Consider the following 14,202-nt stretch of genomic DNA (forward strand, 5'->3'; position numbering starts at 1 on the left):
AAGAACAATTCTCTGGGGAGAAGTCTGTGTACAGCAGATAGCCACACCATCAGGAGTATCACGTTCTCTCCACACCTGATCCACTGCATCAGAAAGAAAAAAGATATTGGTGTCTGTTAACTACTGCTAAGAGGTTTGAAGTGAGCAGATAAGGAAATTAAGTACTGTATCTGCGCCACAACTCTATGCATTAAATTTCTGGTGGTATCTATTTCCCCAGAAAACAATTATGGATACCAGGAATCAGAAAGATGGGGACAGATTTACTGTTGTAAAAATTTGCCTAGTGGTTAAAAACTACTAGGTTTGCTTACACTTGCACCAAAATAGGGCAATCCCAAAGCTGGTCATGCAGTCTAGATCCCCTTGGAATACAAATGGCATGAATTCAAGTCTTATCTTTTATACAGGCACTGTGAGGTCAGCCCTTTTGAGCTCCTAACTGCAGACAACCATCTGCTCTTTTCCAGCCCTAAAGCAATCTCCAAAACATCTTAAGATCACAGATGTGCAGAGCCACTAGAAATCAATAGTAAACTCAAGTTTTTACGAGCCTTATGATAAGGAGAGAAAATCTCTATCTTTGGGCATATGACAGCACAACCAGCACTACACTTCTCTGCTCCCACCAAAAATGTGTCTCATAGGCCTGCTCCTCTTTGCATCAGTCCAGGCAGTTATTGCTGCAATATTCAAGAAAGGTAAGACCTCTTAATAAGCAGCAGCGGTAAGTCTCAGGGTACTGTCACGCAAGCCTGTTTTGCTTTACATAACCATACAAAACACCACATGCCACTGCAACAAAGTTCAAAAGCAGACTCAGCAGTGCTAGGTTTAGAGTTGGACTTGATTTTAAATGTCTTTTTGAACATAAATGACACTATGGTTCTATGTAATCAGCCTGAGATAGACCTAAACTAGCTCAGTAACACCAGCTGTATAGGCATGAGAGCATTAAACACCCTGGCCTAGTACCTGACCTGGTTATGGCACTGGCAAGAACAAACCTAGAGGCCCTTTAGTACAGACATATGCAAGTAGTCATGTAATTGCAGGCTGGAAAGCATAGACTTACCCTGTGGTAGCATAGGATGGTTTAGAGGCAGGCACAGTACTCTGTGAGAGAATTTAACTGTTTTGTAGACAATGGCAAAGATGCATAAAATTGAAGGAAAAAACCATGTTGTAGTTGTTCCTTGCTAAAAATGTTCCTGTGATTACCCATTTGTGGAAAAATTCAATTGCTCTCTCTCTGTACTTGCTCTTTAACATATAGAATAAACACAGTTGGCATTTTGAGAGTTTTCATAACATTTTACTGTTCAAATAGACTGTTTTCAAAGATAAGTACCCCATATTAATGATTTATGAGCTCACCACGTCACTTAAGTTCTCTAATCAATTTTAAGAATGCTATTTTCTTGGAAAAGAACAAAGATGGTGAACAACAAAGCAGAGCCAAGGCAAATTCTCCCTGTGACTAGAGAAGGGAAAAGCTTTTATTTACTGTGTTTATTGAAGGTTATATCACCTGTTTTATGGAGGAGGAATAAAGTACAGAGACTTTGCCTAGCTGGCCAGCCCTTTGTAGCCAGTGATCATGCAGCACCAAGTGCAGAGTAACAAAGGTCTCGATGTCAGGAAACCAAAGGTGTACAGCACAGCTTCTCAAGGAGGCATTAATTCAGATTCCAAGTAGCTTAAATACAGCTCCTTAAGTACAAGTTCCACAGGAAAATACCTAAGATGATGAAGAGCATGTATTTCATTCCTTTTCTGCCTTTTTTCTTTCACAATTTCCACATTTTTTGGAACTTTTCACTTCCAAGCAAATAGTCATTTCATCTTTCCCTTTGTTTCTGAGCTATTATGCTAATATGGTATTTCAAGAGTTATTGTTTCACATATTTACAGATTTCATTACAGTTTTTTCAATACAGGTCACAAAACAAATTTTCTATTTAAAAAAGACCAGATATTTAGTTATGCAAAGAAACCAGAGACAAAAACTAAATCAAAATGAGAAATACATCATGGCTTGATAAAATGCCTGTAAGTTTATATAAAACCCCCTCTGAACAGTCCAAATTTATTTGTACCGTTTCACAATCTATTTATAGATGCTGAAAATAGAAAGCACTACATTCAACATCTTTGTTCAGTCTCATGCAGAAACCCTCATTATCATGCAGGTCCTAAATGAAGTTTAACATTCTGGACACCTTGAGTGCTGAACTGGTTGGTACTATAAAAGGATTTGCAATCTAAAGAAACATCACTGATCATTTCCTTGACTAGCTCAATCAACAAACAGGAAACTGTGCTAGTTTGTAGTTAATGTTTGCCAATTTCTATGGAAAAACTGGTTAGGCAAACTGGTTTTGCCCAGTTGCTGTTCAGGGCACTGAGAATTAAAATACTATCCATTTTTAAACTGAATTGCAATGATTTGACTTTATAGCAGCTACATGAAAATGTGTGCACAAATTTGCCACTGGAGTAGTGCAATGTAATAATTTGACATGTCAGGATGCATGGATGTAGTCACTTCTGAAACATATACATATGTTATTCAAACTTGGGTACTTAGAGACAGGTAGATAACTCACAAAGTAGAATGTATGACAGATCATGTTACAGTTTTTGGTAGAAACCTGTCAACAAGACATCATTTGAAATACAGTTCTTGTTTTACATTCCTTCTTAATACATCAAAACAAGTTATTGCTATTAATAATGACATTTCAAAGACAGAGTGCACCTAGACTTGTTTTCAAGTGAACTTACAAGTGCTGCAGATAAAAAAGAAACTCCCGTATGACATCACATCAATATGTTACTCATTAATAGATTTTTAAATCTGGCTTGAGCAGGAGTTGCACCAAGGCAGCACTTCCTACGCAGTGAAAGGCTGTGCGTTTCAAGGATCACTCTAGACTGAACTTACCCAAGTCTGCAGTTAACTCCATTAAAATGCTGAGAAAAGGAAACTCCTCGGAGGACTCTGTTTTTCATTCTGAAAGTTGGAACAGCTTCCGAAATTCAAGTAATGACACCCCAGTCAGTCCTACAGAGAGTACTGGATCAGTATTTATAAGGTAAATCCCAATATGTTAGACTGTATGCATTTGATGACAGGGGGAATAGGGCAGCAACACAGGAGGGCACTGGGACAAATTCAGCAATGACAATACTCAGATGAGGAAGCTTAATATGAGAAGGCAATGCAAGCAGAAATGATGTTATGCTACTGATTGCACTGGGAAAGGGAGTGCTACTGTAAAGGTGAATTTTTTAATGGGGGACAGAAGGTTGTTGTTCTTTCCGTCATTATCTGTGACACTAAAACAGGGGTTTGAATGTGTAAAACACTATTTACCAGTAAACTCAAACCCTAAAGTGACCCCTGCGAGGTTATCCAAGTATCTGTGATATTGGAGTGAATCTCTGTAAAAAAACAAATGTAAGCTTTGTTAGATCAGGGAGCTAACAAAATATTTTCATGTGTGTTTTGGCCTATAGGAACTTTGCAATGCTTATTAAATTATGTTTCAAGAGAAAAGCTGCCTTAATCACAAGGAGTATCCATGCAAATTGAACACTTGCATGAATGAATGCTGCTAAAGTGTTTCCTGACAGATCAATAGTAAAAACCGTTTTAAGGAGAAATCTGTTTTCTTACTTTGGAAGAGTGGACATTTTTGAATGCAGGCCCCCACTGTGGTGGAATGTCATTGCCATGAGGAGTTCTGGATAAATCATGAACATTTTAGACAGCACAGACAAATATGAGAAGGCAATGTCAGAGGGCTTCTGACACTTACAACTTATCCTTCCCCCTCTACCAAAGAAGCAAGAAAACATTCACAGTATTTATGTCAACCTATCATGAATAAAATAGCTATAAAAAGATATTCCAATATATTTTTAGACATTTATTGGTTCTTACTCCACTTGAAAATTCTTTACCAAACGCTTGTCCTTAGTATGTGCTAAGTGCCAAATAACCCTGAGGAGTGATTTGGAAGGATAACCTCCACATAACCTTTGTGTGGCTGAATTATATTTCTTTGTGGTTGTGCACAAATACTTTATATGGGATAACAGCTCATATTAGTAATTGGGTCACTACTATAAATGAGTCTGTTGGCCTCATTTTTTCTCTTTTGAAATGTTATTAGGGCTTTTTAATATTATATCTGCATATTGTACTTTCTTCCAACTCAGATGTCAGAGAGATAGTGTCCAACAGTTTGGAGAGATAATACAGAATCAGAAATTTTAAGTTTTAATTGGAACTTTCAAAGAGTCTTACCTACAGCTAATAATTTAGAGCTTTTTTAAAAAAAAAAAAAACAAACAAAAAACCAAAACCAACCAAATAAACAAAACCAAAACAAAAAAAACCCATGTGTTTTCATATGCGTCTCAGTCTCATTTTCCAATCAGGCATGGGTCGTAAGTCCATGCCTTGGCATATGGATGGACAAACAGATATAGGTGATGTTTAATCACTTCCTAAACTGGGCAATATAAAGTTTGTCCTCTTTTCTCTGTCCTGTCCAGAACACTGGGCAGACAAATTTACCTGCTTTTTTATTTACCTCTAGGCAACATTACACAAAAAGTTACCATATATGCTGTTAGCAGCATGACCAGCCCTTTACTTCAGAACAGAGTCCTTTACGTCAGATTTCTCAATATCCAACCTGCCTGCCAAGGATAAAGTCAGAGGGGCATAGGGGCAGGCCTTCTAGAAATTCAGTTTACTCAATTTCGGTTTCAGTAAGGATAGTATGACCATAAGGGCCTGCTGTGAACCTATACCTCCATCAATAGCAAAGACGGACTAGCAGAATGCAAATACTAAACAATCCAGTAAGAAGAATGCATGATAGCATAGAATGAGCTGGTAGCTGTACTGAGCTCTCACCAAACTTGCTTTTCACGTCTTTGTCACAGTCATGATACATTTATTCAAGAATGGGCCTGATGAAAAATCAGGTAAAATGCTCTGGGGAAAAATAAATGCAGGCTCTGCATTTTTAGGTACTATTTTCAACACAGTCCTGTTTTTCCTATATATGAAGATGCACCCACAGCAAAAAATTACTGTATTTAATGACTGTTCTTGTTCATCCTAATTATTCATGCCTGAGGACAAAAACTGACGATATGCCTAAGTTTTCATATACCTCTGTTTTCACCTCACTGTAATTGGCACCATGTGGATGAGCATGAATTTGCCAGAATCCAGGGGGTTATTAACACTTTATAAAGGGGAGATTACAGTTTATTACCATGACAGCATGTTATTCCTGACATAGAGCAGAACTGACTTCAGAAGCAAATTAAGTCTCTGGAGCTATAGCTGAGGTATCAGCCATGCATTATAGATCAGAAATTTGTGTTGATAAAAGTATTGGCCACATGTGTATGCAGCATTTTATCAGCATGAATATATAGAGTTGCTCAGATATTAGAAGAAAACCTTTTCCACTAGTCCAGGTCAAAATATGGGCTAAAACAATAGGGATCTCAACCTCCCAGGTGGAGCCCACCCCTATAACATGAGTATCCATGTCAGCATCCTTGTATTTCTAAACTTTAGAAAAATCTCAAGTCTTTTGGGTTTTACCAATCTTCAGAGTGATTCTGGGGAAAAAAAAAAAAAGTGATTTTTTTTTTCAGCAATTTAGATCAGGACTACTGACCCCTAGGTCTGTGAATGTCATACTGCTACATATGTTTACAGCAATCCTACAAATAATCACCTTGCAATTTGGATATTAAATGATTGGGGGGAAAAAAAAGATTTGGCATTTGTCAGTAACATCGATATTATTTCATATTAGGTGAAGGTTATAAAAAACCCTTTTAAAAACACAGAAAAATTTACAGCTTGGAGAGGTCTGTTTTCTAAATGTAAACTAATGGAAATGGGAGTCAAAAGAAATCTCAACTCTAATCCTGGCTGGGCAGCTCATTTGTTCCATTACAATACATAAATAAATTAAATACAATACTCATGTTTTGGATCTGTAATCTGGCATTAATATTTACCTATCTTTTGCGTACAGCAAAATAAGAGAAAAACTGTGAAACAACTAGTAACACACACTTTAAGGGTGGTTTTGTTACAGGTGGGTTTTTGACTGGACACAAGAAAGTATCCCCGCATTGAGGTTTTCTCTCTGAAGATTTTTTGATAGAAAAGCAAACTTTTTAAAAGTAGTTCCTGTATTGAAATCATACCACTCAGAATCTTCCAATGTACTGCTATAAAGTTGAGGCTTAGATCAGATTAAATCAAGCAGTCATGTCAAAAGATAGGCACATACTTACCACCTTCTAAAATGTGTGTTGTCTTTATAGTCCAATTATGACCACCTGGAACACTGGCAACCACTTTACTAATCAATGGCTTGCATCTGGGTTTGGCATTCACCCTTTGCAGCCTATGAAGACATATTTACATTTGGCGTTTTATTTCCCTGAGTAATAGAGCTCTAATACAGCCTCTCAGAGACAGAACAGTAACTCTTATCAGCTCAGTCAAACAGCATATTATTCACTACTCCATCTGATGTAATAACTGTGAGAAAACTGATAGAACGATTCATTTCTTCTCATTATCTTGTGTTCCTCACTTCAATCTGCCTCTTCCAAGGGTAAGAACAAATATTTACTAAGCTTCTGGAAGGTCTGGGCACTGTATTTTCTTGTCAAAGATTCAATTTATCCTCAAAGAATCTAATTTTCATTTTCTTATATACTTAACAAGGAGTACTACTGCTCTTCAGAGACTACTAGATGACTAAAGGTTTCTCTCAATAAAATGATCGCTATATTTAGACATATCATAAACGTTTGCAGGCATGTATGCACATCTAGTTCCAAAAAGGATCCAAGTGCATTCCTCTGTGATGCAGAGATTCAATAATTATGTACATGCACACACTTTATTCATTAGATGCACATAATCTATTTCATCTCCTAAACATACAGCTGTACCTGGATTGAAATTTTTGTCCCAGTTATATCTGTATACAGAGATGTCACATTTGGACATCACCCAGCATTTCCTTGGACATGTATAATGAGAGGATGACAAATCAAGATAATCTGATCCACCAGAGTAGAACAAGCAATATTTGTATTTATCTTTTCCAGCATAGCTAGGCAATATATTAAATGATAACATATATTTCTTTTATTATAAATGGAAATATATTTCTGCACTATAAATGGCAATTTACTTTTTGTATTATAAATGAAGAAAAATGCATTTCACTGCCATGGTGTTTGTTCCTGTAATTTTAAATTACAAGATCTAGGCATCACAGTATTCTAATGTGACAGCATTGCCATCCATGAGACATCCAGGACAATATATTGCATGGAAGATATGTCATAACTGCTTTTATTTTCTCAGGAACTAAGAGAAGACACTGACTTGGATGCCAGCTGGCTGAGTGCCTTTTCACACATAGCGAAACTGAACCATTATACGTCACAAGGTTGTTTTTTCACAATATAAGAAAGAGGCCAGGAACAATTTGGAGGTAGATGAATGTTCCTTTATTTCAATGCTTCTCCATTCACTCTCCTTCCCATACTGTTCTTTTGATCAGTATGGCCTCGTAAGACACAGCAGTAAGACTCAGTATGCAGTGTTTCTTCTGTGACCCTACATAGGTCATTGCGAAGGACATTGGTATCAAACTGGCCATAAATATGCCAATGGAGCACAAGTGCAATGTGTTACACGTTCACTGTGAGGTGGGCTGACACCGCATTACTAACACCCCAGAAGTTTTGTGTGCCAGTTTGTCTCCTTTTTCCTGCTGGGTGTTACAGTCCATGATTGCAGTGTAGTCTAGTCTATCCAACTCTTTCAGTATGAAGCCACAACGAACAGCCTCAACATGCATAAACATTTGTGATGAGAAGTGCTCTAACTGCCTTCCAGTTCAGCTCACTTCATTTGCCCCGTGTACTTACCTATCCAAAGAAGAGTTCAACCATTACCGTAATTCAGATTATCTTAAAAAAAAAAAAAAACAGGAATGGATAGGCAGATAAGACTTCCAGTAAACTGCTCCGAAGAAGAAAACAATTACCTGATATGGGTCTTCTACAAAGTAATCTCACAGTTTTAAAAACAAATAAATTACTGAACTCTTAACTCAGGCCAGGAACAAGAGTCAATTGGTCAAAATTGATTTTCACTCCTTACGAAATTGCACCACTCTCTGTGTTCTGGTGCTAGTTATCTTGCACAAGCTATTTTTGACCTTGGCTTACTCCCTCTATTTTGAGCACACTTCAAGTATACTGAGTTATTTGAACACTGGATTTGAACATTCCTGCTTGAGGCAGGAGTATCACCAACATCAGATCAGGCATAGCTTTGTCTAGCTGAATCTTGTGACCTCCAAAACCAGAGTGTACAGCCTCTCTGAGCAACTTCTTCCAAAGCTGCAAGACCCTTTCAGTGCACTTATTTTGTCTTTTCTACTGTACATCTCCCAAAGCAGTAAGCCTGGCTTCACTCTGGCTTGTGGCTGACTTGTAGATATTCTAGAAATCAGATTTTTCTCACTGTTTCAACATCTTTCCAATTGTCTTTTAGCTTGTGTGTCATACTATCACAGCTCCTATTTCTATAGTATTTAACATAAGACTGCTTTCTTATCACATTTCAACTGGAAGGACTTATTTAGCAGGTCTTACAACACTTAATGGCTTCCAAGGCATTTCTGTAGCTTTTAGAGAACCCTACCAATGCAGAAAATCGTATAGAAAACTGGAGACATGACATATATAATTACTTATAGGCCCAAAACACCTGTATTCAGGTACTATTAAGGCTGTATCTCCTAACGTGTTTTTGCACCTGCAATGAAACACAGAAGAATTCTCTATCTACTGTATTCAAAGTATACAGAATGCCTGCAATCACTGTGTTTATTTTCTGCTTTGTTTCTTCCCAAGGAAGTTTCCTAACATTCTGGCATGCTGATACTTGCCATATAAACTGAGAAATACTTATGAACATCCTTGACTGTACTGAAATAAACCTTATTTGTTGACTAAGACAATCTCTAACCCTATTTATTTCCAGTTGGGTTGTCTTTTTTATAGTTCAGTAGCAATCTCCTATCCAAGAATCTCTAGGCATGTGTAGCAGTTTCACTGCTTTTTATACTGACATTTTCAGTGTGCCTCATTAGGGTCTTTTACTCTTTTTAAAATTACATCATTCAAGATAGGATTCACAATTGTTCTGATAAATTGACAAAACAGGCTGGAAAATAAAAAAACAGAGCAAAATGCACAAAGGGTATGCAGACAGTCACACTCAGTCAGATCTAACAATTTGCAGCTACTGTACTAGAGGAGAAAAACATCTCAGTTGTCCTTTATAGAAGCTTCATGGGGTTATAGCAGTTGAACACTCTCCATAAGCCAGCCTCACCCTGTTGTGAAACACAAAATAAACACTTTACTGTGAAATGTGACTAATGGTAGTGTGCATAGGATAATGAAGTAATCTTTTAATCTCCTTCTATGCAGCCTTCTTAAGGCTACTGGTGTCCCGCTTGAACTTTCAGAAAAGATCTCAACTTATCTGAGGGATTTCATTGGGGGAAAAAAATCTAGAAAATACAATTTATATGTTTCATCTGAGATTAAAGATAAGATGGAAACGGGAAGAAGTTTTTCACTGTTCTTCATATTGAATAAATTAAAAAGTAATGGTTTTAAATTTCAGCAACAAGGATTCAGGACTATATTAGGGAATGAGGATGTCTTCTGGATGATAGCAAACTCTGGAACTGATTGCCAGGACACTGTTGACTTTTAAGAACAACTTAGAAAAGGGTCTTGTCAGGAGTGACACAGGAATAGTAGGCCTTACCTTGGGACAGGGAATGAACTCGATGACTCAGTGAGTCTCTCCCCATTCTGCTTTTCTATGATCTCATAGGTAACTGAAATTTTTTACAATGAATTTTTCCTATCATTTCATCTCTAATTTTTCATCCTTTGCTATGTTATACATAGTGTTAAAGGTCCTAATTAGTGAAAACCCTCAACCCTCTCTGAGGTTTAATGTACTCTTCGGAGAAGGAACATGTGAGATTTGCCTACATGGCATCACCAGTACTGCAGGCATTAAACAGTAAACACTAATTTTATAGTACACTACTTTCTCTCTTCAATCTGCACTTCACCAATTGAAGGAAAACCCAGCGCACATTATCAGTGGGTCTCTGTTGGTGACAGGTTAGTCTTCAAACATTTGCTTTACTGTATCTATAAAGATGCACAAGGGCGGTCCCGTGGTGTAACGGTGAGCACTCCGGACTCTGATCCACAAGGTCGTGAGTTCGAGTCTCAGTGGAGACTGTACCGGGCAGTTCAATGCCTCCCTGTCATCCGATCCCGTCAGATCTCAGATGCTCAGCAGGCTCAGCCCTGGTTAGTACTGGGTGCTGTAGACAGTCCTGAGGACTTCACTGTCACTGTCCAAGCTCACTCGGCTGTGACAGATGGACCTTCGGACTTAAATGGTGGAGCCAGTTCTGCGCACACTGAGCCTCATCTAAAAAATCCACTGCACAGGCTCGAAGGGCACACCCACGTGGGGAGAGCCCTTCCCAAATCTTCAGTCGTGAAGTCTGGCCGTACATACATACATAGATGCACAGTTATCACAGTCCAGTTAAAGGTCCTTTGCACTTTGAGTGTGTTTGTAAGTCTTAATCAAAATAAAAGCACATGGTTTTCAAGTATATTCCACTAACATGAGCAGCTGCACATTTGATTGTGTCATATAGAGCACTCCTCATCGTATACTACTGAGAATCCTGGTATTCAGAACTTTTATCATTCAAGACTGTGTCCTCTTACTTTGGAGCTGCTGGACCATGCACAGTTTGACAGAAATTGGCCACAGTTTCTTTTCAAATCCTCCAAACCACCCCCACAAGTTATAATCATTGCTCATTGCTTATTCCTTCCACTGTCATTATTAGATGGTAACAAACTGCACTAAGGAGACATGTATAGCAATTTACCAGAACCACGTCTATGACAAGAGTTAAGGTATCATGATATGGAAGAAAGTATTAAGCAAGGATTCATTTTTTAGTGTTTAGGCTCTAGGCATCAGTTTGAGTGTAAGTTTCTTCTACACTAAGTAACTTGACTGATTTATTTATATCAGAGAACTCTGCACACCTTGAGAATGTAGCCAGATGAAACAGAGATGGAGCTTCTGAGACCAAGTCACTCCTTTCCAGTTCTTGCACCACTGAGGCAGAGACAGGAACCCTCTGGAGATGAGTGAACAAAACAGCATTTATCTCCTGTAGCTAAATCTTCCAGACTGGAAGATTCTCACTTGCTGAAACCACCACTTTTATGCTGAAGTGCATATAGTTACACAGGAGTTATTGAACCACAAGTTTGCCTCATAATGTGGACTAAATTAGCAACATAGACATTTTAAGCACAATGAAAAGTCTCAAAAAACAAGATGAGTAGTAGGCAGTCACTTTTCCTGCTGATTCCAATCATCCTGTGCATGTCTTGATAGTGCACACTTATCTGAGAACAATCCCCAGGGAACATAAAACCTCACACTGATGGATGCACCCCAGAAACGGGTTCTAGGTCTGACGACACGCAGGATGCCAACCCCTCCTTCCCTAAACATTTCAGTTCCAACTCCACTCATTGTTCAGACAGCTGAAATCATCCCCATTCTGTCATCTCTGGATAAATGACAAGCTCTTATACAGTCACAAGTTGTGTCTGGCATAAGGGAGTAAAAGAGGCTCTGCATAGCACTGCCAAGTGCACTCAGGTGCTCCACAGGAAAGCATAATGCAACAATCAGTGTTTCACAGGTGTAGGACTTAAAAGGTCTGAATAATCTTTCTTGTAAATAACATCTCATTTTTTTCCACATATGCCTTGATTTTTGTGTTAAATAATACATAAACATCAGCTAATGGTGTTTCCCAAAAATACAGTCGTTTTAAATGTCTTCCTTTCTATGCAGCCTGGCATACAGTCTTTACATTTTCTTGGACTAGAGCTAATAAAACACACATAGTCTACGTAAGATCATACAGCAACCTCACATTTTCTGCAGGATCTGAGTGCCTAGGTAGCTGTGGCAGTCCTGAACCTTTTCACCAGTAACACCTTTTTCTTATCACTGATTTCCTCAATGTATTGCAACAATACCTAAAACTTATTTCTTACATCTCCAAAAGTCTAAGTAGTCTAGTAATGTTAACAGTGCCACTCAAAGGTGATTAATTTGCTTTGTACATCATTTAATCTGAAATGTACATTAGTATCTACCTCCTACACAGATATCCACTAACAGAAACCACTGTCCTGTACATATTTTCCCTTCACCTCATGTGAACAGTTGACTCTTAGGAAGAAAGCAATATATTCTATTATCAGTTCTATTAATATATTCTGACACATTAAAACATGAAACTAAACCTTTTTCTAGAGCTGCTTCTCTGAACTCACCCCAAGATTGGCCTTCTTTAGATTGTATCCTTACAACCACAGACTCCATCTTAGCTTTATGAGAATATTAGTTCATCAAACTGAAACCCAACTTGAGTATTTTAACCAGACAGTGAAAACATTTTTCATATGCTTGTTGACAGTTTGTGCCAACCATGCAAGATGACCTGTGCCAAATGCTGCCTTAAATTTAACTTTCCTGAAGGCACATAACTTGCCCACAGCTCTACCACCACAAGCTGAGGGAAGGCCAGGGGTAGGCCATAGTTGCTACTTTTGGCACAGTATTAGGTCATTTCGTTAGAGTTAGTAGATATGAGACAAGGAAGGCTAAGACTCATCTGGAATTAAATCTGTCCAAGGATGTCAAGGACAACAAGAGCATCTTCAAATACATCAATATATCAAAAAAGGAAAACTAAGAATATGGGTGCATTACTAAATGGAGGGGGGACCTTGGTACCAGAGGATGCAGAGAAGGCAGAGTTACTGTACACCTTCTTTGCACTGGTCTTCACTGGCAAGACCAGACCTCAGAAATCTCTTGCCCAAGTGACAAGGGTAAAAGAATTGTTGGATGGAAGATCTTTCCTTGGTCAAGGAGGATTAAATTAGACAACACCTATGCAAACTTGACATCCACAAGTCCATGGGCATTGACAGGATACATTCACGAGTGCTGAGAGGGCTGGTGGACAATATAGCTAGGCTCCTCATCACCATCACCTTTGAAAGGTAATGTTGATCAGGAAAGGAGTCTGAAGACTGGAAAAAAGCAAATGTCACATCAGTCTTCAAAAAGGGCAAGAAAGCCAGTCAGCCTCACCTGAAAAGCTGATGGAGTGCCACATTCCAGAGGACATCTCTGTCCACAAAGATGATGAGAAGGTGAAGTACTCAGCATGGATGCACTAAAGGTAAATCATGCTTGACCAACCTGATTGCCTTCTACAATGAAACAACTACACAGATGGATGAGGGGAGAACAACTTCAGCAAAGCTTCTGACACTGTTTCTCACCTTAGGAAGTGTGGACTGGATGAGTGGACAGTGAGCTGGATCAAGAACCATCTGAAAGGCAGATCCCAGAGGGTTATAACTGATGGCACAGAGTCCAGTTGGAGGCCTATCACTAATGATGTCTCAAAATGTTCAATACCAGGACCAGTACTGCTTAACTTGTCAACCAATGACCTGCATGAGGGAGCAGATGCCTCCTCAGCAAGTTCACTGATGACACAAAGCTGGGGCGGGTGGCCAGTAGCCCAGAGGGATGTGCAGCTCTTCAGAGGAACTCAACTGGCTGGAGAGATGGGCAGAGAGGAACTGCCTAAAATTCAACAAAGGCAAGTGCAGGTCCTGCACCTGGGGAGGGATAACCTCCTGCACCAGCACAGGCTGGTGGTGACCTGCTGGAAAGCCGCTCTGCAGAGAAGGATCTGGAGGTCCTGGTGGACAACAAGCTGTCCATGAACCAGCAGCAAAGCCTTGTGGCCAAGCAGTCCAATGATATCCTGGAGTGCAGTAGGAAGAACATTGCCAGTAGGTCAAGGGAGGTGATCCTGCCCTTCTACTCAGCGTTGGTGAGGCCTCACCTGGAGTACTGTGTCCAGTTCTGGACTCTTCAGTAAAAGAGAG

General features: G+C 39.0%; 1 protein-coding gene across 2 annotated transcripts in view; it reads left to right on the plus strand.

The window, feature by feature from the left end:
• Positions 1-2,898: 2,898 nt before the first annotated feature.
• The window catches only part of GRAMD2B (GRAM domain containing 2B), a 54,793-nt gene continuing 43,489 nt past the window's right edge, over positions 2,899-14,202 (plus strand). For both annotated transcript variants that reach the window (XM_071579943.1, XM_071579942.1), the window contains exon 1: positions 2,899-3,098. In XM_071579943.1, the coding sequence (XP_071436044.1) occupies positions 2,974-3,098 (125 nt within the window). In that variant the 5' untranslated portion in view covers positions 2,899-2,973. The remainder of the gene's footprint in view (positions 3,099-14,202) is intronic.

The sequence above is a fragment of the Pithys albifrons genome, chromosome Z (genome assembly GCF_047495875.1).
Source record: "Pithys albifrons albifrons isolate INPA30051 chromosome Z, PitAlb_v1, whole genome shotgun sequence".
Classification (NCBI taxonomy): Eukaryota; Metazoa; Chordata; class Aves; order Passeriformes; family Thamnophilidae; genus Pithys; species Pithys albifrons.